Source organism: Elephantulus edwardii, unplaced genomic scaffold, assembly GCF_000299155.1.
Source record: "Elephantulus edwardii isolate Elephantulus edwardi_28Jun2011 unplaced genomic scaffold, EleEdw1.0 scaffold00336, whole genome shotgun sequence".
NCBI classification, from domain to species: Eukaryota; Metazoa; Chordata; class Mammalia; order Macroscelidea; family Macroscelididae; genus Elephantulus; species Elephantulus edwardii.
In genome coordinates, this window is record NW_006400086.1 from 1,083,238 (window position 1) to 1,105,697 (window position 22,460).

General features: G+C 38.6%; 2 protein-coding genes and 1 pseudogene across 2 annotated transcripts in view; 2 read left to right on the top strand and 1 right to left on the bottom strand.

Annotated features, from left to right (window-relative positions):
• LRCH2 (leucine-rich repeats and calponin homology (CH) domain containing 2) overlaps window positions 1-2,878 on the top strand; it is a 169,876-nt gene extending 166,998 nt beyond the window's left edge. Inside the window, exon 20 of the mRNA XM_006901583.1 lies at window positions 2,759-2,878. Within this exon, the coding sequence (XP_006901645.1) occupies window positions 2,759-2,878 (120 nt within the window). The remainder of the gene's footprint in view (window positions 1-2,758) is intronic.
• Window positions 2,879-12,427: 9,549 nt separating this feature from the next.
• Window positions 12,428-13,495, bottom strand: LOC102857650 (eukaryotic translation initiation factor 4H-like). The gene is made up of 2 exons (XM_006901584.1): window positions 13,406-13,495; window positions 12,428-13,114 (listed from the first exon to the last, which is right to left on the bottom strand). Exons 1-2 carry the CDS (start codon window positions 13,493-13,495, stop codon window positions 12,428-12,430), a joined length of 777 nt encoding a protein of 258 aa, XP_006901646.1.
• Window positions 13,494-13,859, top strand: LOC102858059 (annotated as a pseudogene).
• Window positions 13,860-22,460: the final 8,601 nt, after the last annotated feature.

Sequence of the window (22,460 nt, forward strand, 5' to 3'; positions counted from 1 at the left end):
GTCATTGCAGTTACTTGCTATGCATCAGAGAGCTGGACAGTGACCAAAGATGACAAGAAGAATTGATGTCTTTGAGTTGTGGTGCTGGAGAAGAGTATTGAACATATGGACTGCTAAGAGAACTGTCCTGGAGAGAATGAAGCCAAGCTGCTCTCTGGAGGCAAGAATTTTGAGTCTCTGTCTCTTATAATTTGGGCAAGTAGCCAGGAGAGACCAGTACTTAGAGAAGGACATCATGCTCGGAAGGGGGGAGGCACAGTGCAGGAAAGGGAGACCCTGAATGAGATGGACTGACACAGTAACTGGGGTAATGAGGGTAAGTATGTCAGAGACAATGAGATCGGCTTAGGATAGAGCAGGGTTCAGAGCTATTGTGCATAGGGTCACTATGAATCAGAGTCGACTCAATAGCACACAACAACGAAGTCAATTTTATAACTAAGATTCATCTGATTCAGGTAGTGGTCTTTCAGTCACTTGCTATACATCTGAGAGCTGGACAATAACAGAAGAAGAATTTATGTCTTGGGGAAAGTTCAGCCAAAGTACCCCTTGGAAGCTAAATGGTGGTGCTTCATCCCACATCCTTTAAGCATATTGCTAGGAGAGGTTATTCTTTGGAAAGGAACATCTGCTTAGAAAGGCACAGGGGTCAGCAAAAGAGAGGAAGACCCTTGATGAAGTGAATTGACACAGTGACACAATGAGCGCAAGTATGTCAGAAATTATGAGGATGGCAGTAGATAGGACAAGGTTCAGATCTTTTGTTTATAAGGTCACTATAAGTTGCACTACACTTAGTGACACCTAACAACTACTAAATCAGTGAAGAGAATGGCAATATATAATAAGGCCGTGATCCACAAAATCACTACAAAAGTGCTAAAAAAATGAAATCAGGAAGAGATATACAAGAAATAGAGCCAACAGTGGTGAACACTATACTATTATATACATTGTTGTTGTTGATTGCCATAGAGTCGTGCATGACTGATAGTGACCCTATGGGAAAAGGTCTGAAGCCTTTCTATGACTATTGTCATTTATCCAAAGTTCATAGAGTTTCCAAAGGCATGTTGTTTAGGAAGTGGATGCCACTCCTGCTTCCAAAATAGTTAATAAGCATTAATAAACATTCATCTATAAGCAGATATATGGGCTCTCAGGCAGGAAGAGCAGATAGGGACATGAGAAGGAGAAGATATTTACTGGGTAAAGGGCTGGTATTTCTATATTTATATTAGTGTATGCTGTAAACCCATGCAAGTGTCTAGCAGAACCAATAGGGAGCAAAATTTGTAAACTTTTTAACTATAACCAAACCCCATGGGGGGGTGGAAATCACTGGTCTTTGGAACCATAGACTTGGGGGTATATTAAGGTCACCTTCTACTTTGATAAATAGTGCCTATGGTCTTAAAAGCTTTTGAGCAAATATATATAGACTTATTTGGGAAAGGGGGGCGGGTGTCGAGGAAACCAAACCTAAAAGCTTGCAAGTAACCTAACATGTGACTTGACCTCTCCCTGTCTGGAATAACAAAGAGGGAGCATATGCATAGACTAACCCAGTCCTAAAATTGCTGCTGTCCAATCTGTTGTGACCCAAAGGAACTCTCTATCAGGTTTCCAAGGCTGTAAATCTTTATGGGTAGAAACCTTTTGGTGCTCACTTAACCCACTATGCCCTCAGAGCTCCTGAAAGAACTAATGGACCATGTACACATCATCCTCTGTGACCCTGAGACCAAATGAACTAGATTATGCCCATGCAATTAACTGCCTCTGAAAACCTGCTGGAGGGTCAGCTATGGGCTGGTTTCAACTCGGCGGTACACAACAACAGCAACAAATTGTTCGGGACGGGATTGCTCTTCTTTTTCCTACAGAGCAGCTGGTGAATTCGAAACTCCTGCCAGTAGGTTGGAAGTACAAGTCCTTACACACTAAGCCATCAGAGCTCTGGAACAAAACTTACTCATGTAAAAATTGTCAGGCTTACTTGTCTGATGGAGGCTATGGAATGTCCAAAACAATGATCCCTTTGATACTGGGGGGGGGGAACCTTTTTTCCTCCTCAGGCATCTATCAATCTGCTTTTTTGTTATTCTAAATTAGTTAGCATTTTTTGCATATGAATAGAATTATATCGTATTCACTTTTATTTTTGTGGCTTTGTCCACTCAGTCCATTTCAAGGGTTACCCATTTATATTTTTACATGTGAAACTAGTTTATTCCTTACGTGTGTACATTTTTGTTGATCCATTGACCTGTTTGTATCACTGGGGATTGTTAAGAATAACAATGCAATGAACATTTGTTGACAGGTCTTTGTATGGCTATATGTGTTCTTTTATCTTGAGTGAATGAACACTTAGAATAGCTGAGAATGATAATAGGTGTATGTTTAAATTTGAGAAAATATTAAAGTTTTTCAACTGTTGTGTCATTTTACACTTGTGCTCACAGTGTAGAGTAGTTCTGGTTCCACCATAGCCTCAACATTTGGCATGTTCAGATGTAAAGGAGGAAGTATTGATGTGACAGCATGTCTGATGAGGCCAAACTTTGTAATTGTCTTCTAGATATGAGCTAAGGATATAAACCAATTTTAAATTACAATATTTATGAGAGAAAATATAGAAATTGTTTTTACAGAAATAATTTTTAAAATATTCATATTGGACTCTTGTCACTCTTGGATTTTACTGTGCAATTAGAAACTGACTGGTGCAACATTATTGTTTATTTTTCAGGAAAGATTGTGTTTACCTCATCATATTTTGGAAGAACGAGGTCTTGTGAAAGTTGGTGTTACAGTGCAGGCTCTTCTTGAATTACCTACAATCAAGGCATCTCAGCTATCTACAGCTTGATAGAACATTTCTGTATCATCAATATACTGGTTCATTTCTTTGAAGTGATTTCTCATATCTCAAAATTCAAGAGTAAGAATGTCCCTTCAAAATCATTTAATTAGATCAAGCCTTAGTGTTTTAAAAATTATATGTAAAGTATTAAAATTAAACTTTGAATTTCCCAGATGGTTTTTGTGAGGGAAATTGGATTATTTTAATAAGAGTTCTTGATACATTCAAATGCTCTCTTTCTTGAGTCAGTGAATGACCTTGATTATTTTTTAAAAAGCAGAATGACATTGAATTTGAAAAGTGATTTCAATTTCATAATCTTATTAGGCAAACTTTTTTACATCATAACATACTAGTAAATAGCTGGATAAGGTAATACATTTTTTACTTATTTAAAATAATTCTGTTTGAATTCTTTAATACACACCTAATTTAGACACAATTTATTCAATCATTGGTCTTAGTTTTCTAGGAAAAATCACCAGAACTCTGATTTTATATTAAATTCTTTTAGTACTATAGGTTGGTGCCAAAATCTTTTCAGTTGTACTATAGATTGATTTCATGCCTGTGTAATTAACGACTCTTAAATAGTCTGAAGAATTTTTGCAATTTCTTTTTATGTATTGATAGAGTCAATGGAACTTTAAAATATTTTAGTAGATTTTATAAGATCAATAATATGTGAGGACTTAAGTAAGGCTCACATTGTGACATTTATGGTTTGTATGGGTGTTTTGTTTTGTTTTTTTTTATTTAGTCCATTGAAATTTTCCTTAAATTGGTTATTTCATGTTGTCAAGAAAACAATGTTAATATGCTTTATTTATGCTATTTAATTTTGCAGAATTTAATCTTTTAAAATCTATTATTTGCAGAGTATTTTATTTCTGTAGTGAAAACCTTACAAAAAAATAAGGGTTTTGAGAGCTAGTGAAATGCTCATTGTCAAGGACATTTTGAGAAAACTGCCAAAGTTTCGGTTTATGTATTGTGTTTCAGGAATATTACACCAATCCTGGTTTTAGATAAAAGAACAGCAGTTGAGGGGTAGTTGTTTATTTCCATTATGGCCATTTGTGGATCCCGTAAATTTCATGATCCTTAATGTTGAATTAGAGATAGACTCTGCTACAAAAATACTCATATCTATATTATGTTAGAGAAAATTCTTGTTTTACTTAGACATGGATAAATTTAAGTTTGTAGAAATGCTGGGTTTTTATAAACCGTTGGCTGTAATGAGTAACTTAATTTCCTGTAGAAGAACCTTGATGCTTTTGTAGTAGCCAAGCAAGTATAATATCCTAAATATGTGATTGTTTGCACTTATTACCTCTTAATATGGATGCAACTTATTAAAATTATTGGCCTGAGTATTTCAAAGGGCATATATAAAACACAAAAACCAGTGTGCCAAATAGTGTGCTAAGGAGGGTAGGAGAACTCTACTTTTTAAGATGAATTGGCATGAAGCCATTGAATTGACTTTTTAAATCTGAATACGATTTCTTCATATTCTCCACAGATCACATTAGAGTTTTGAGAGAATTAAAGTTTCCTATGGCAGTAAGATTTTTATCTTACCGTCTATGACATATGATTCTTCAATCTTATGTAAGATTTAAAAATGAAATGATTTGTAATTTATGACTTTAAATATTTTTAAACATTTGGTTATTTTATATTTTTTTTGATAGGAGAAAACCTCATTGACATAATCATTATTCCTTATGAAAACTAGGGTAATATAGGTAAGAGATGGCAACTAAATTAGATTTTTTTTTAGTGTAGAGACTTGAAAATGTTACAAAGAAAGTGACCATTAAGGCTAGAGCAATCATTTGTAATGCTTTCCTAGTTATTATGCTATAGGGTTTTTCTCTTATTATTCAATCAGTAAGTTAAATATTTTGTAATTATCTTCTTATTTCATATCATTGAACTATTAGTGAATTTGTACATTATTTCCTTTCTGTAATTCCCTTATATTCAGTTCATTTTTGCTTGAAAGAGAAAATATACCAGAATCTCAGAGCCGTCTTTACTGTGAAACAAATTTTCACTTAAAATGGATTCATCTGTGGCCTGTACTGTGGCTGTTTACTTACTCTGTACTGCAAATGACCTCTAAGGTATTTTCACAGTATATTCTTCTATGGCAAAGGCTCTGATGTCTTTCTATTAATCGTTTTTAAATGTGCAAATAATTCTAAATTTTTTATTTACTTCATCAGTTACTGACCTAAGAATGACTATTATTTCCATTGGATTTGTGATTTAATGAGCATTGACTAATCAAACAAAAAGATGTTATTAGGCCCTCAAAATACAAGAAATAGCTATGTCTGTCAAATTTTGTTACTGTATGGCACAAGAAAGAAATAAGTGATGTTGGCTGTGTTAGAATTGAACTAATTAGTAAAAATGCATTACTGTTTATTGATTATCTTTACAGAATGCTAGTTTAATGACTTTTCTAACTGAATTTTAGAAAGAATTCAGAAATGTTTGTATTGGTCACAGATCTATGTATGTTAATTGATTTTCTGATGCATTTAAAGATAAATGGAACACTAAATGTATATTACCGATGGAAACTGTGGATAAAATTGATAAAAAAAAAATTGAAGTCTGGAATTTCTTTTCTCCCTGTCTCCTCCCTCCCTCAACATCACAATATTTGTTTTACTTAGTGTGTGATAGCTTTGTGTCTGTTCCTAAGTGTGGATAGTCAAGACTCAAGAGAATATCGTTTGTCTTTACCATATTCTCCTTACTCGATAATGATTTTTTAAATCAAATAATTTCCTAGATGTCACATGATGATGGCCCTTGAGGTAACAAAAAGCCAATGTATAAGATAAATTAACTTTATACATAAGTTAAAATTTATGCAAAATAAGGATAAACCAAATATATTACACCCACCACTGTTTAGTCAGTTCTGACTCATGACACAAGCCTATCAGACAATGAAGAACTACCTGGGGGTTTCCAAGGCTGTACATCTCTACACAAGCAGACTGTCACGTCTGTGTCCCCTGGAGCAGCTAGTGGGTTTGAACCACTATTCATTGGATTAGCAGCTGAATGCTTTGGCTGCTGTGCCACCCAGAGATCGGCCAAATTGTGATTTTATTGTTGATATTATTTTCGTTCCAGATACAGGGTTGATTTGACCTTAAGCTATTTGATAAAGATTCATTTTAAAGTAATTTGTTTAAAATATATATACTTTTTATAACAAATAAACACACATGTGAATAATCCTAAAAGTTTAAAATGTCAAGTAAATGTTTATAAGATAACATTGTTCCCTGGATTTCAGTTAATCCCTTAAAATCTCAGACCTAAATTTAGAGTTAAGGAAGGATATGTTATTTGAAAATAAGTTTTAAATTAATCACCATAATTTCCAGTTGTCCCATATGTTCGTATTCTTCTTAAAATGGTCTTAAAAGTACTCAAGAATCTAGCCCAGAATCCTGAACACTCCTAGATGTCCTGAGGTCACTTTGATCAATCAGTGTGTGTTAGAATAATTTGGAAATGTTTCGTTATCTTCTGGATTTGGTAAATTATGAAATACTATAAACCACCTCCTTATTAGTGTATAAACATTCTTATTCCTGTATTTGTTCAAAACAAAATATGTTTTCTAAATGAAATCATGTGCAAGCACCATCTTGATTTGGGCTTGTTGTAACTCTCAAATACACAAAGCCTCATGTTTAAGCTTGGTCAAAAACTTTCTAACAAGAATGATGGCCAATTTAATATGTAGTGTATACCTTACAGGAAGAATTTTAAACAGTAAAGTAATAATGCCATTCTTAATGAAGTCCTCAGTTTAGTGTCTGGAACAATCTTCCATCAAGGGAGGGAGGGGAAAATTTAGTCCAATGAGTCTATCTCAAAATCTTTGTCTCTGGTTTGTTCCAGTTGTATTCTCTTTGCAGTAACTGGATTAATGCTTTGAGCCCAAAAGGAGATATTTTTATTGATGTAGTTTAAATATTGCTTGGCTGGGAATGCTGTTGTTGTTATGTGTCATTGAGTCACTTGGAACTCATACCAACCCTATGTGCAACAGCCCGGAAACCTGCTCTATCCTGTGCCAACTTTATTGTCTCCGACAAACCTTCCTTCTTTATCTCAGTCACTGTATCAAACCATTTCATCGATGGTTTCCCTATCTTTTCCTGTCCCTCCATCCTTCCAAGCATGACGTCCCTCTCCAAGGACTGGTCCCTCCTTGCAACATGCCCAAAGTATGTCAGATGAAGCTTCAGAATCCTTGCTTCCAAGGAGCAGCCTGGTTTCACCCTCTCTATGGCAAACATGTTTGTTCTCCTGGCAGTCCATGGTATATTCAACTCTTCTCCAGCACCACAGCTCAAAGGCATCAATTCTCCTTATATCATCCTTAGTCATTGTCCAGCTCTCTGATGCATAGAAAGCAATTGTGAAGACTCTGGCCTGGATTCGTCGTGCCTTAGTCTCCAGACTGACATTGTTGCTCTTCAGTACTCTGGAGAGGTCCCTATGTGATTCATTTCTTGATTTCCTGAATGTTGGTACCAAGAGTGTTGATTATGGAGCCAAGCAAACTAAAGCTGTTAACAATCTCAGTCTCTTCACCATCCATCATGATGCTGCTAATTGGCCCAGTGGTGAGAATAAATGTTCGTAAAAATGTCTTTGAAATTTTTTTTTGTTTTAAGTTTATATTGTGTATTGTCATTTTCTTTTTTTAAATTTTTAAAAAATAATTTTAATGAGCATTTACAGAGATTTTGGATTTCCATTCATTCATTGCTGCACTTCTCTCCCCCTCCCCAGTACTCCCCCCAAAGTTCGCTCCTCTCTTTCAAAAGTAAAAGAACGACTCCCTCCCTGGGACACAATCCCCCCGCACCCCTCCCACTGCCCCAAGTACATTCCACTATACAACCTTAATTGTGGACTCTTGTGATAACCATAATACCCTATCATACATCGCTTTTAAATTATTCACTCCCTCATCTGTTTCAGTGCAGAATACACAATTTTTTTTGACCTTCAATCCATGTTGAAGGCTGCAGTGCATGATCTTCTACAACAAGCGCTTTAGGTCCTCCTCAGTTTCAGCAAGCAGGGTTGTGTTGCCTATCAGTCCAGTATGTTCCTCATACAGCCCAGACTACCAGATGATCTGGTCTGCATATAGATTGAAAAAGTATGGATACAGAATACATCCCTGGTGGACACCCCTCCCAATCTTGAGACATGCAGTGTCTCCTTGCTCTATTCTGACAATAGCCTCTTGGTCCATAAGCACAATCAAGTGTTCTGGGATTCCCAAACTTCTCAGAGTCAGCCACAGTTTGTTGTGATACACACATTCAAATGCCTTTACATAGTCAATGAAACACAGATAGATATTACTCTGGTACTAGATTTATCTAACATTAACAATAATATCCCTAGTGCCACGCAGCCTGCACATCTGGCAGTTCTCTGTTGATGTGATGTTCCAGTCGTTTTTGGATAATTTTCAGCAGAAACTTGCTTGCATGTGATATTAATGATATTGTCCATTAATTTCCACACTCTGTCAAGTCACCTTTCTTTGGAATGGGAACAAATACAGAGATATCTTCCAGTCAATTGGCCAGGTGGTTGTCCTCAAGATTTCTTGGAACAACTTAGCACATCCAGGGCAGCGTCTGTTTTTTTTAAATATGTCAATTTGTATGCTGTCAATTCCTGGAGCCTTCCTTTTTGTCAGTTCTTTCAGGGCAACTTGAACTTCTTCCTTCATCACCACAGTAATATGTTGTTTCATGAAATTCTTTTGTGTCAGCCAATTCCTTCCGGTACAGTGACTCTGTATACTCCTTCCATCTTCTTTTAAACCTTCTTGGGTCCTTTAATATTCTGCCCAGGGTATCCTTAAGTATTGTGACTCTTGGCTTGAGTTTGGTTTTCAATTCCTTAAGCTTAATAAATGCTGAGCGAATTTGGCCCTTTTTTATTTTCTGACTCCAGCTCTTTGCACATTTCATTATAATACTTTGCTTTGTCTTCCCGAGCTGCCCTTTGAAATCTTCTGCTCAGCTACATAATTTCTTGATTTCTTCCCTTTGTTTTGGCTTCTTGGCACTCTAGTGCAATATTCAGAGTCTCATCTGACATCCATTTTGGTCTTTTCTTCCTCCTCTGCCTTTGTAACGACCTTTTAAATTCTTCATGGATGACATTCTTGATATCCTTCCATGGGTCATTTGGTCTTTGCTCATTGGTGTTCAAGGCCTCAAACCTGTTGCTGAGATGGTTTTGAAATTTGAGTGGGATAGACTTAAGGTCAAATTTTGATTACTGTGGTTTTGATTTCATTTTCTTCGGCTTCAGCTTGAACTTGCATATGATTAGTTGGTGGTCTGTTCCACAATCAGAACCTGGCCTAATTTTCACAGCTGATACAGAGCTTCTCCAGTGATTCTTTCCACAGATGTAATCTATTTGATTCCTATGCATACCATCAGGTGAAATCCATGTGTATAGCCTGTGTTTGTGTTATATATTTTTTATTGCTGTAGTTTACATGTTGTTTGGCAGGGAATAGAATACAGTAAAATAAGCAGTATGTATTTTAAAAATAATATATTTCAGTATTCAGTAATATATTTTATTTATAATAGCATCTCATTTTCTAACCTTCATTTTGAATCCTTCTTAAAGAGAACTGGCTTTCCCAAATGCTAGAGAAATAACCGTAGGTGATAGTAATGATTTTATTGTTTTTCTAGGGATGAAAAATCACTAAGGTGGTAAGCTTGTGAGTTATTGTTAAATTAATGAAAAGTACAAATAGAATTCAAGTTGCTTTATAGAAAAAGAACTCACCCTCTACTATTTATTCATGTAGTATGAAATAACAGAAAAAGGAGAGATGATAAATTTGGTGGGAAAAGAATGTAAGAAATATCCTCGTTATATACCAGCAGAAGGTCATCCACCAAAGACCAGAAAAAAATAGCAAAAACACAGTAGGAAACCTGAAAAATAAAAAGCTTGTCTTTATATTGTTGCTGTTGTTGATTGCCTTCAAGTCAAGCATGACTTATAGCGACCCTATGAAAAAATGGCCTGAAGCCCCAGTACAACTATTGACATTTATCAAAGACCCTAGAGTTTCTGGTGGCATGATATTTAGGAAGTGGATGCCACTCCTGCTTCCAAGAGTTTACATTAGATATGTGAAATAAGAACTACATTCAAAGTTCTTTTTAATTTTTATATTTACAGTATTTACTTCCTATGGGGAATGCCTGTCCCCATCAATTTTATTATGTAATAAATGCCAATGATAATGAATGACTGTTAGACTTTGTTTTCATAGTTTATAACTTCTGAATCCTTTTATCTGAAGAGCTTTGAGAAGTGCATTTAACACTGTTCACACTGAATTTTGTTGTTTTAGTAAGATTGCGATTTTTAAATAAACTTTAGTTATGCCACCAAATCAGAATTAATGATGAGCAGGAAAACAATTTTGTTCCTAGAAAAAACATTAGTAAACCTCACGTATCTAAGTACAGCATTTAACTATGTTCTCTTCGAAGATCTATCAGTTTCATCTGCTTGAGAGAGTAATTAACTCAATTTAAAGGTCAGAAATGTTTGTTAGACATTAACCATTTCTGTAAATATTTTAAGGTTGCTTTTTAGGTTTCTGCTGTGAAATTGTCAGACTGTTGGTTTAAACTTTAACGTGGCCCAAACTAAAGATTTTTTTTTTATTACGTAAGGTTTCTCTTTTATTTAAAAGATCATTCACAAAATACCATATCCATAGATTTCCTTTCTGTCATATAGCTGAATGTGTGAAGTGTTTGGAATCCCATTCTTACATCTGAAAGTCAACTGGATTGCCCAGAAGTTTAGATGATTTTGTTTTGTTCTTCATTGTTTCCACATTGAAGGTGTAGGTAGGTCATCTGAAAGCATCAGGTTTGATTACAACCACATAATGCATGTCTGTCTTAAATGAAGTATTGGTGTTACACAAATGGTTCTTATCTCAGAAGCAGAGAAGACAGGTGGGAAGAAAGGAGGGAAGCAGAGTTCTGTATTGCTGAGACCTTGTAACGCCAACGTTAAAAGGTTAGCTGTGCGCGACAGCACAGGCCAGACTGCCTGCCCTCAGCGCTCTGCCCCGGCCCAGCCAGGGTCCTTCCCTAGGACTCGAGCTGCTGGCTGACCCGGCAGTGCTTCTCCCAATGGGACAGGCTGGGGCCAGAGGGTTACAGATCGTGTGTGCGATCCACACACACAGGTAGTCAAGCTTCAAAGTGTGGCTGCCAGACCCTGTCCCTGCAGGTAAGTGCTGGACACTGGACAAGGAACGAGAAACTGCCCCAGGGATGAAGTAGCCAGACCAGTCACGAGAGCCACCTGGAAGGTACCAGAATGTTTTGATAGCTCTGCATAGTAAAAATGGCAATTCATCAAGTGAAATAAAGTGCCAATTCTAGCCTCATTTTCACTCTAAATGGAAGGGAAGTGGGGGCACATTTCTCATGGTTACTTACGGGGGAAACACGAGGGAAACACAACACACAGACAATGCAGACTTCTGAAAAGCCAGCCCTGCACAGCTCTTCCACCAGCCCCTCTCCCCAGCCAAACTCCCATCCCCACGGTGGCAGAATTTCCAGCCAAAACAAGACAGCAGTTAGACCCCGGGCCCTCGGAAGCAGCCCTCAGACACCCCGTGCCTGGACTGCGGTTGGGAAAGGGCTGTGACAGAAACACGAGCACGGTCCACCGTCTTCTCACGAACTCCCCCTGCCTCGCAAAATACCCTCCTTCTCTGAGGTTTCACCTTTTAAAATGGGAGCCTATTTTACATGAGTTTGCAAGGGGCAGAGGGGCCAGAACCACCTAGAAATGTGGACAGAGGCAGCCTCTGTGCAGCCTCGATAGACAACTTTTCCTTGCTCCGAAAGCCACGTGTCTCACACTCTGAATGCTGATCTGAGTAAAACCAAGATGCTATTCCATCGGCCTGTGACTCCTTCCCTTGGAAGCCACAGCATCACAGAACTCAACATGCGGGCGGGAAGAGCAGCTGAGAAGAGATGACTAGGTGTGGCCAGTGTGTCCAAAGCCAAAAAGAGGAAGCTAAGGAGAGAGATGAATGAAGCAGCACCTTGGCCCCAAGAGTGCCCTGCCCAGAGCAGCTGCCTTTGCTCCTCTACAGAAAACCATGAGTGAGAAGGAGGAAGGAGGGAGCAAGAAGGAAAAGGACAGCAGGAGAGATGGGGAAGAGGGGGCAGAGAAAAGAGAAAAGCACGAAACAGGCACTCGATCGATACAGCAAAGCCAAGAATGGACTAATAACCACTTGTTAACAGCTGACATGCATTCACAAGCTCTGTGTTTCCGCTCTAAGAAAGGAGGACAAATGTTGGGCGCAGGAATGCTGACTGCAGGGCTGCCAGCCAGGGCTGACCAGGCCGCGGTTTTCGCCAAATCTCCCCACACCCATCCCTCCCGACCTCAGGTTCATTCTTGCTCTTTGTGAACAACTTCCTCTCTGGGCCGGGCTCCCCCGAAGATAGCAGAGTTGGGGTTGGCTACTTGATTGAGGGGCGTTGCGACTGTTCGAGGTTTGAGCTGAAGTCGTGGTCTCTGTGTTCTTTCCTCTTCTGTGGGTTCTCTGAAGTCCATATTGGAGCCATACAGGGGAGGGTCATCTCGGAAACGACTCCCCATTGGAGGGCCTGTTCGCCGGTCAGCAAGGCGACTGCCTCCTCTGCCTCCTAAGAAGTCATCCCTGAAGCCTCTGTCATCTGGTCCACCTTTCCTGAAGCCAAAGCCACCTTTATCTTGCTTTCTGCCTTCTGCAATGTCCACACGAAGTGACCGATCACACAACAGTGCACCGTCATAAGTCAACGCTTCCTTCAGAGAATCCACCTCGTCAAACTCTACATAGCAGAATCCTTTAAATTTGTCTGTGTCTTTGTCTCTGACTAGCCGTACACTCCTTATGCTGAGATCCTTAGAGATAGCATCTATGTCACCCTGAACCGTATTAAAAGGTAGATTTCCTACATATGCTGTGTAGGGGGGTTCTGTGGGCAGCTCCTTCTGGCTACGGGAACCATGACCACCAGCGCTGCCTCGGAACCCTCTGCCGCCGCCGAAGCTGCTGTAGGCACGATCGTCGTAGGTGTCGAAGTCCCCAAACTAAAGATTTTTAAAGTAGCTGTTGATTAGTGTATCTCAATATAGCTCAATGTCCTCCTCCAGTATCTCATTTATCTTTATGTCTTTCAATTTCTTTTTGAATGTCCCCAAATGTAACTTTCTTAAATTCCCATATTTGTGCTTCCCCCCCCCCCGCTTCTCTTATTATTATAAAACTTTGTACTTGGATGGTTTTGCTCTGTAAACCATTTCAGATGCAGCTTGTTTGAAATGCATTATGTAAAATAAAGTTTATTGTATTATTCCTGTATTTTAAAACATCAAAAATACTCCTGCTGCAGAGGGGTGGGGTGTGAAGCAGGCGCAGGGCATGCTGGGATGGGTGCGCAGATGCAGACGACAAGAGCCAGTCGCCACCATGTTTGTGTTTCTCATGATTCGACGCCACAACCTCATCTTCTTCACCGATGCTGAGGAGTCGAGCACCGTCCTGGAGCTGAAGCTTATGATCGAGGGCATCCTGAAGCGTCCGCCTGAGGAGCAGCGCCTCTACAAGGACGGCCAGCTCCTGGACGACGACAACATGACGCTCCTCGAGTGCAGCTTCACCAGCGAGACGGCGAGTCCCCAGGCCCCGGCCACGGTGGGGCTGGCCTTGTGGGTGGACGGCGCCTTTGAGGACCTCCACATCGAACCCTACCCCACCCCGGGGGAGGAGGAGGAGGCGGAGGAGGAGGAGGAGAAAGATGCAGGAAGCAGCGATGGTGAGCATGCTGGGCCCTGAGGGGGGTGACCTCTGTCCCACCCCGCCCCGAAAAGAGAGTTGTGTGTAAAAAAAAAAAAAACAAAAACAAACCAAACACAAACCCAACACCCAACGTTAATAAAATCCCCATGTTTACAAACAAACACAGGTCAGTGTGTTTGTGTGTGTGTATGCGCGCGCATGTGTGTGAATTCAAGGCTACAGCTTTTTTAGCAACATGAACACGTTTTAAAGGGTTTTACTATATGGAAAACCAGAGCTGGGAAGTTAAGGGAAATCTGACAAAATTGTTCTTCATGGAAATTTGACATTTTAAATCTTAGACTATTAGACTACAAAGAGAAAATTTCAAAAAATACTGTGTGATATTTTCTTGGTTTCGTCAATACATAATTTTGATTATTGAGGTTGTAGGGAGGAAATTCATGTATGCCCCATTAATTTATGTTTTGAAAATGTTGAAATAGTTACCTAAGTAGGTGAATAAAATATTATATATGTCGTTGTTGTTAAGTGCTGTCTGATCCAGTACGACTCACAATGACCCTTTGAACCACAGATCTGAACCCTATTCTGTCCTGCGCCATCCTCACACTGCCCGACATACAAGAACCCATTGCAGCAGTCACTGTGTCAGGTTGAGTGTTTTCCTCTCCTTCACCTAACTTCTCTCCTAGCAACATGCCCAAAGGTGTGAGGCGAAGCCTCGTTATTTTTACCTCCAAAGAGTTCTCTGGCTGCACCCTCTCCAAGACGTATCAGTTTGTTCTTTAGGCAGCCCGTGGGTTGGATGTTCAATGCTCTTCTCCAACACCTCAGCTCAAATGCATCAAATTTTCCCCCCTCTTTTATCCTTATTTATTGTCCAGCTCTCAGATGCATAGCAAGTGATAGGAAAGATTCTGGCCTGGATCAGACACACTTAGTGCTCAAACTGACATCATTACTCCTAAATAATTTGGAGATGTTCGTAACTGCAGATTTTCCCAGTGTAATGTGTGTACTTATTTCCTAACTGCTGGTACCATAGGGTGTTAATTGTGGATCCAAACAAAATGAAGCTGTTGACAGTTTCAATCTCCTCTCCATCCAAAATGATGTTGCCTATCAGTCCAGTGGTAAGAATCTTTTTCTTGACATTGAGATGCAGTCCATACTGAAAACTGCATTCCTTGATCTTCTGCAACAAGGGATTCAAATCCTTCTCTCAGCAAGGTTGTATGTCATCTGCATAACACAGGTTATTGATGAGTCTCCCTCCAATCCTGATGACACACTCCTTTTTAGAGAATCCAGATTCTTGTATAATTTGCTCAGCATACAGATTGAATAGGTATAGAGACAATACAACACTGACACTCTCTTCTCAATTTTAAACCATGCAGTGTTCCCCTGCTCTGTATACACAACAGCCTCCAGGTCAAGGAATAGAATTTGCAGGAGCACAATTGAGTCCAGTCTCCCATATAATCTGTTCAATATATTTTAGTTAATGTTAAAAAGAATTTAGTGATTAGCAATGAAAGTAGTAAAAATGTAATAAAGCATTCATCTACCTGATAATAAGAATGAATGAGTGTAATTGCAGAAATAATTATACCAGAAACATTAGACTAAATTATGGCATTGTGGGTTCCCCCCATCCTCAAATACATCAACTGGAAAAGTGCAAGGAGAATTTTAAAAGGCATTATGAATTATTTGTTCTTGGCCCTCTATAAAAATTATGTCATGATTAAAGAGGATAGTAATATTCTGTGTATCTAGTTAAACAGCTATGAACCTACCAGAATCTTCCAGGTCAGTTCTATAACTTTAGTAACGATATAAAATATATTACAGAGTATGATTCAGTAAAACTTTGTGGAGAACGCTAAGATTCTGTGCTAACCAACAACATCTAAAGTCAGGTTGTTGCTTCTGATCCATCAACTACATTGAAGGAATAAGTCTTGAGCATGTGTCTCATTGCCAGCTAAAAACATGGGAGGATTTTATGAATAACCTATTTTTTTTCAGGAATAGGAAACATCATCTCTTTTATTATACATTATGTTTATGTTAAAATACAGGATAGTTTTAATCTCATTTGCTTAATTTGTAAACTCAATGAAAATAAAAAAGGAGCTTACATTTTCTCTATAAAGTCCTACAGCACGCTGTTTTGTGTACATTTTTTAACATCCTGGAAACACCGCATTGAAGCTGCAATCTTGGCTAGCAATGAGGTTGGCAGTGAATATTAATGTGGACCATCGAGTTTTCTTCCAGGTCTTTAAAATACTAACATCTGAAAATACCTTGAAATTTTCCTTCTTATCTTTCCATGAATTTACTCATTTTTTTTTCTTGACTCCTGATTATGGTCAACCTGTGGAAGCACGACTGATACCACAGGAATGTCTATCTGTGCTTCATTGACTGTGAAAAGGCATTTGATTGTGTAGATAACCTCAAATTGTGGCTAATTCTGAGAAGAATGGTAATTCCAGAACACTTGATTGTGCTCATGTGAAACCTTTGCATGGACCAGGAGACAGTCATCCGAACTGAGCAAGGAAATTAGGAAAGGAGTGTGTCAGGGATGTGTCCTGTCTCCATACCTTTGCAATCTGTATGTGAAATAGATCATTTGGGAGGCTGGACTTTATGAGGAGGAGTGTGGTATCAGGATTGGAAAAAGACTCATCAATAACCTGCGTTATGCAGATGACACCATCTTACTCTCAAACTTAAGGAGGGTCAGAAGCATTTGCTGCAGAGGGACAAGGGCTGTAGTTTGGGATTTTGTTTTATTTTTAATAAAATTTTTTAATTGTTATTTTAACGAAAGTTTAGAGAAAAGTTAGATTTTCATTCTGTCTCTGACATTCTTATCTCTTCTCAGTTTCCCCTCCCCAAGTTAACTTTTTGTTTTTAAAAAATATTCACTCATTATTGCACAATTACCTCCTTCCTCTCCCATCCCAAATCCTTTTTGCAATGTACCTTTTATTCTGGGCTGTTGTTATACATATAATGTCTAATCATATATTCCTTTCAAAGAGTTTTTCCGTCAACTGTTCCAGTGCAATGTTCATTGCCTATCCATTTTAGCCTAGTCTCCCAAATTCTCATGTCATACTTGCTTTATAACAATGGTGCTATGCACTATTTGTCCTTGTGACTGAGAGATTTCACTCAGCATAATGTCCTGCAGAGTACAAAACATTACCACGTTTTGTAATGTTTTATGAGTTCATTGGATTTCAGTGCTGTGTAGTATTCCATTATATGAATATACCCTAGTTTTTTAATCCGTTCATTTGTTTATGGCTACTTTGTAAATAATGTGGCAGTAAACATGGGTGTACATATATCTGTTTGGATAGCAATGTGATTTCTTTAGGATATATTTCCAGTAGTACTATTGTTTGGTCAAATGGATTTCTGTTTCCAACTTCTTGCGAAAATCCCACATTGCCTTCCATAGAGGTTGCAACATTTTGTAATTCTACTGGTAGTGAATAAGGGTCTCTCCTCAACCTTGCCGGATTTTATGGTTTGCTGCTCTGTTGAAATTTGCTATTGGTGCTGGGGTGAGATGATATCTCATTGTTGTTTTTATTTGCATCTCTCCGATAGGGATTTCTTCATGTGTTTGTTTGCCATCTGAATGTCTTCTTTGGTGGAGAGTTTTTTCCCACTTTGTGATTGTGTTGTTAACCTTTCTCGCGATGCTGGTGTGTTTTTTAAATTTTTATATGAACCACTTATCAGCTATGTCATTACCAAACATTTTCCCCCGGTCTGTGGCTTTACTTTTTATCCTGTTGGAGAAGTTTTTTGATGTATGTAGGGATTTGATTCTTATAAGGTCCCTTCATGTATTTTGTTCTCTCCTGGTTGTAGGATGTTCATGCTGCTTGTAAGACTGTTCATGCCATGGGTTAAAGGTGCTAGAGTTCTTCCAAGCTTTTCTCTAATAAAGTTTTAGTCTTTTTTCTCAAAGGAAATGCCTTCAATCTTTCTCCATTGAGAATGATGTTGTCTCTTGGTTTTGCATATATACTTTTCACTATGTTCAGGAAATTCCCCTCCTTCCCCCCCTCCTTTTTTCCCTTGAATATTTTAATCAGGAAAGTGTGCTGGATTTTGTCAAAGGTTTTTCTGCATCAATTGATAGGATCATATGGTTCTTGTTCTTTACTTAGTTAATATGATGAGTTACATTATTTTTCTTATGTTGAACCATCTTTGCATACATGTTAAGAATCACATTTTTTATCATACTTAATTATTTTTTATTGATATTTTAATGAAAGTTTATAAAGAACTTGGATTTCCAGTCATTCATTGTTACACATTGTCCTCCCTGCTCCCCTCTCTCCCCAGTTTTTTTTTTTTAATTTGGAAAACCATTCTTTCATTGTTATACATTTCCCACCACCACCACTTTACTATGCAGCTCTTATTCTGCACTCTTGTCAAGCCAATAATATCTAATCATATATTCCTTTTATTCACTTCTCTCCCTTGTCTATTTCAATGCCGTGTCCTGTTTTCTTAGTTTCCACTCAACCATGTCAGTCCTATTTTATAACAGTGGCATTATGCAGTATTTGTCTTTTTGTGACTGAGATATTTCACTCAACATAATGTCCTCCAAGGTCACCCATTTTGTATAATATTTCATGAGTTCTTTGTTTTTCAGTGTTGTATAATATTCCATTGTGTGATTTTTTTTTTTAAATTTTTTTTTTAGTGTACCATTGGATTCCATTGGCCAGGATCTAATTGAGCATTTTTGTATCTATGTTCATGAGAGATAGTGGTCTATAGTTTTCTTATTTTGGTGGTTTCTTTAGGTAACTTTGTTATCAAGAATTTATGTCCTTTATAAAAAGGATCTGGGAGAATTCTTCTATTTTATGAAATACTGTATGTAAAATTGGTGACAGTTCTTGGAACGTTTGACAAAATTCACTAGAGCTTTTTTGTTGTTGTAAGTTGTTTCATTAGCTGTTGAATTTTTGTGATGAGTCTGTTCAGGTGTTCTGCTTCAGTCTTTGTCAGTTTGGGTGGATTGTGAGTTTCTAAGTAATTGCCCATTTCCTCTAGGTTTTCTTGTTTGAGTGTAGTTTTCCATAATATTGCACTTTTAACCTTTTATTTCAGTTGGCTCTGTTGTAATATTACCTCTTTCATTTGTACTTCAGATTGTTTGTGTCTTCCTTTGTTAGTTTTGCAAGTGTTTTGTCAATTTTATTGACCTTTTCGAAAAACCAACTCCTGGTCTTGATGGTTTCAGTTGTTTTTCTGGTTTCTATTTATTTCTGCCATAATATATATAATTTCATTTCTTTTAGAGGTTGACTGGTTTTCTTGTTCTTCTTGTGGAACTTGTTGCAGATGTTGGGTTACAAAGTCAATGATAATATTTTCTTCCTTCCTGATGTGATTGCTTATTGTTATAAGTTAATCTCTGTTTACTACTTTGACTGTTTCCTAGAGGTTTTGGTATGTTGTGTTTTCATTATCATTTGTTTCAAGAAACTTTTTAATTTCATTTTTAATTTTTTCTGTTACCCATTCTTGGTTGTTCTTTAGCTTCCAAATATATGATTTCCCCCTCATTTATCTTATTATGGATTTCTAATTTTGTAGCTTTGTAGTCTCAGAAAATGCTTCCTATTATTTCAGTGTTTTAAAATTTATTCATGCTTGCTTTGTTACCTAAAATATGACCTATTCTGGAAAATGGTCCATGCATGTTGGAGAAGAATGTATACTCACTTATTCTGTGGAGCATTAGTCTGTATGTATCTATGAGATCAAATTGTGCAGTTTAATTCTTGAGCATCTTGGTTGAGTTTCTTTCTGGTAGTTGTATCTTTTCAGAGAGTGGTTTATTGATGTCTCCTACTACTATTGTGGTGCTGTCGATTTCCTTTTTGAGTTCTGTTAACGTTTGCTTTGTGCATTTTATAGTTCACTTGATGCAAAATATTTATTATGGTTATCTCCTCTTGTTCTAGTGACCTTTTTAGCATTATATAGTGAATTTCCTTTTTTGTGATGGTTTTTACACTGAAACCTATTTTATCAGAGATTAATATCATTACTCCTGCTCTTTTCTGGTTGCCATATGCTTGGTATAATATTTCCAACCTTTTCTTTTTAGTCTTTATTTTCACTTTTGTGGTGTGTCTCTTGTCTACAGCACATTGATGGTGTTTCTTTGTTTTATCCAGTCTGTTATTCTGTTTCTTTTCACTGGTGCATTTAAAACATTGACATTTACATTAAGAGGCAAGGCTTTGTTGCTATCATTTTATTGAGTCGTTTTTGGTGTTGTTGCTGATTACTTTGATCCATCCTGCTTTCTGTGGCATCTCTGTAAGAAGGAAGAATGTCTATCTGTGTTTCATTGATTATGCAAAGGCATTTGACTGTGTGGATCATAACAAACTGTGGCTGACTCTGAGAAGAATGGGAATCCCAGAACATTTAATCGTGCTAATGCAAAACCTATACTTGGACCAAGAGGCAGTAGACAGAACAGAGCAGGGTAACAGTGCATGGTTCAAAATTGGGAAGGGTGTACGCCAGGGATGCATCCTGTCTCCACACCTTTTCAACATGTATGCAGAGCAGATTATCCGAGAGGCTGGGCTCTATGAGCAGACTTGTGGCATCAGGATTGGTGGAAGATCTATTAACAATCTGTGTTATGCGGATGACAAAACCCTGCTTTCTGAAACTGAGGAGGACCTCATGCACTTGCTGCGAAGGGTCAAGGACTGCAGCCTTCAGTATGGACTGAGGCTCAATGTAAAAAAGACAAAGATTCTCACCACTGAACCTATTGGCAGCATCAGGATGGATGGTGAAGAGATTGAGATTGTTCACAGCTTCAGTTTGCTCGGCTCCACAGTCAACACTCTTGGCACCAGCAGTCAGGAAATCAAAAAGTGTATCGCGATGGGAAAGTCTGCTGTTAGGGACCTCTCTAAAGTACTCAGGAGCAACGGTGTCACTCTGGAGACTAAGGTGCACCTGACACAGGCCATGGTTTTTGCAATCGCTTGTTATGCATCAAAGAGTTGGAGAATGACTAGGGAGGACAGAAGGAAAGTTGATGCCTTTGAGCTGTGGTGCTGGAGAAGAGTACTGAATGTACCATGGACTGCCAGGAAAACAAACAGATTCATCCTAGAGAGGATTAAACCAGGCTGCTCCTTGGAGGCAAGGATTCTGGGGCTTCCTCTGACATACTTTGGACATGTTGCCAGGAGGGACGGGTCCTTGGAGAGGGACATCATGCTTGGGAGGGTGGAGGGACAGCGCAGGAGGGGAAGACCCTCTATGAGATGGATTGATACGGTGACTGGGGTAATCGGGATGGGTGTGTCAGAGGCGGTGCGGTTGGCGCAGGATAGAGCAGGGTTTAGGGCTGTTGTGCATAGGGTCGCTATGAGTCGCAAACGATTCAACGGCACATAACAACAACAACAACAGTCTTACTTTCACAAATTCCCTTAATTTCTTTTTTTCTGGGAGTATCTTGATCTCACTGTCATATTTGATGTATAGTTTTGCTGGTTGAAAGTTGTGTTGAATGTTTCATATGTGTCATCCCACTCTCTTTGTGCTCACATGGTTTCTGCTGAGAAATCAGCACTTAATCTTATTTGCTCTAACTTATAGGATACTCTTTGTTTCTCCTTAGCTTCTTTCAGAATTCTCTCCTTATCTTTGGTTCTGGCAAATTTCACTATGATATGTCTTGGTGTTTTTCTTTTGGTGTCTACTCTATATGGGTTTTCCTGAGTTTCTTGTGTATATATCCTCTCATTCTTCATAATGCTAGGAATGTTGGTTCTTTTCCTAGTAACTTTTCCACACCTTTCTCGATGTCTTTTTTAAGTTTGTCCTATTCTGAGATTCCAGTTATGCACATGTTGTTCCTCTTGATGATGTACCACATTATTCTTAGGCCTTCTATTTTCCCTTCATTTTTTATTCTGCTTTCTTTCTAGCAGACCAGCGTTGAGAACTATGTCCTCTATTTTGCTAGTTCTGTGTTCCGTCTCGTCAATTCTGTTCATGTGTCTTTCCAACAGGTTGACAGTATCTGAGACAGTAGTCCTTATATTCTTGATGGCAGTTTCTTGCGAGAAGTGCCCTGATCCACCTACCACACCCACAGGTGAAAATCTCCATTGGACTCCCAGTGAACTCTCTGGCACCCTCATTCCCAAACAGAGCCAGAAGAAGTGGAGAGGACCTTTTCAGACCCTCTCAGCCCCAGCAGCCTTCTGACCTGAAAGTGCTCTGATCCACCCTACCACACCCACAGGTGAAAATTGCCATTGGACTTGGAGGAAGCCTTCTGGCACCCTCAGCCCAAACACATCCAGGAGAAGCAAGGAGGACCTTTTTGAATCACAACAGCCCCAGAAGCCTGCTGACCTGGAAGTGCCCTGATCCACCTAAAACATCCACAGGTGTGCTCGCTTCGGCAGCACATATACTAAAATTGGAACGATACAGAGAAGATTAGCATAGCCCCTGCGCAAGGATGACACGCAAATTCGTGAAGCGTTCCATATTTTTTTAAAAAAATCCACAGGTGAA

Excerpts from the sequence above, each read along its gene's own strand:
- LOC102857650 (XM_006901584.1), bottom strand. The coding sequence starts at position 13,495 with ATGGTGGCGACTGGCTCTTGTCGTCTGCATCTGCGCACCCATCCCAGC. Across the intron at positions 13,115-13,405 it reads CCCACCCCTCTGCAGCAGGA|TTTGGGGACTTCGACACCTA; the intron begins GTATTTTTGATG and ends AAAAATCTTTAG.